We start from the raw sequence: 1,479 nt of genomic DNA on the forward strand, positions 1-1,479 counted from the left end.
TCTTGATGGCTTATTTTATGTTAGAATAGAGTATTAAAAAATATTTAAGTCACAGTGGCTCGTGTCTATAATTGTAGTACTTTCAGAGACAGAGGTAGGAGGACAATCTAAGGCCAGGGGTTCAAGACCAGTCTGGGCAATACAGCAAGGCCCCATCTCTACAAAATTTTTTTAAAAAATTGGCCAGGCAAGATGGTGCTTTCCTATGGTCTTAGCTACTTGGAAGGCTGAAGCAGAGGAATTGCTTGCACCCAGAGTTGGAGGCTGCAGTGAGCCATGATCACACCACTGCACACCAGCCTGGGCAACACAGTAAGACCCTGTCTCAAAAATTAGGGAGGCTGAGCTGGAAGGATTGCTTGAGGTCAGAAGTTCGTGATCAGCCTGGGCAACATAGTGAGACTCAGTCTCTCAAAACACAACAAAATTTAATTAATTAAAACAAAATTATATATGTGTAAAAATAAAAGGAAGAAAAGAATAGCTTCTGAGCTGACTCACATTTTCACAAAAACGCTCCCGATCGTCTCGGCAAGCAAAATATAAATGCCGGTCTAAGTGAAAGTCATCCGATGACAGTTCAGCCACCCGGAGAATGGCTTTCTTGCAGAGTTCAGAAACTTGAATCTTGGGTTCTCTTTCTTCTGCTTCTTTCACCAGGCCTTTCTCCAAGCATGATACCACCTCACCTTGTGAATGTGCATCCTAAAATAGCGAGGATATTAATATTTTAAAACCTTCACCACATGGGTTTCAAATAAACAACATTTGGCTAAACACACACACACACCCCTACACACACAGAGTAATAAATCCCCACCATAGAGTTGGCTTATTAACGTTCTGCTGAGAAATCAGGTAAGAACCAACCACACTGTGGAAGTTAAAGAAAATGCTCTCAATAATCTTCAGTTAGAATATAATGCTTGCATGCTACAAATGGAAACAGAGATCCTAGGAAGTTTAAGTATTATAGTTTAACTAGAAATAAGAACCTGAACTTTTAAAAATTTAAAATGTCAAAAATTCGTAAGAAACACAACAGGGCTGGGTGCGGTGGCTCACGCCTGTAATTCCAGCACTTTGGAAGGCCGAGGCGGGTGGATCACCTGAGGTAAGGAGTTCGAGACCAGCCTGGCCAACATGGTGAAACCCTATCTCTACTAAAAATACAAAAAATTAGCCGGGCACAGTGGTGGGCGCCTGCAATCCCAGCGAGTCGGGAGGCGGAGGCAGGAGAATCGCTTGAACCTGGGAGGCGGAGGTTGCAGTGAGCCGAGATCGTGCCACTGTACTCCAGCCTGGGTGACAAGAGAGAAAAGAGAGAAACTCTGTCTCAAAAAAACCCAAAAAAACAAAAAGACAAAAAACAAAAAACCCACATCAGCTCAAAGTTCTGGTCATAGTTCAATACTGAAATTACGCTGCCGAAATCGCCAGGCATTTCCCAAATAACAGTGCTTTCAGTCAAGTTAAAAA

At 42.6% G+C, this 1,479-nt stretch overlaps 1 protein-coding gene across 2 annotated transcripts in view; it reads right to left on the minus strand.

Moving 5' to 3' along the window:
- GLG1 (golgi glycoprotein 1) overlaps positions 1 to 1,479 on the minus strand; it is a 195,431-nt gene that overhangs the window by 54,528 nt on the left and 139,424 nt on the right. For both annotated transcript variants that reach the window (XM_011976791.1, XM_011976790.1), the window contains one exon: positions 502 to 705. In XM_011976791.1, coding sequence (XP_011832181.1) covers positions 502 to 705 — 204 coding nt within the window. The remainder of the gene's footprint in view (positions 1 to 501; positions 706 to 1,479) is intronic.

The sequence above is a fragment of the Mandrillus leucophaeus genome, unplaced genomic scaffold, assembly GCF_000951045.1.
Source record: "Mandrillus leucophaeus isolate KB7577 unplaced genomic scaffold, Mleu.le_1.0 Scaffold17, whole genome shotgun sequence".
Lineage (NCBI taxonomy): Eukaryota > Metazoa > Chordata > Mammalia > Primates > Cercopithecidae > Mandrillus > Mandrillus leucophaeus.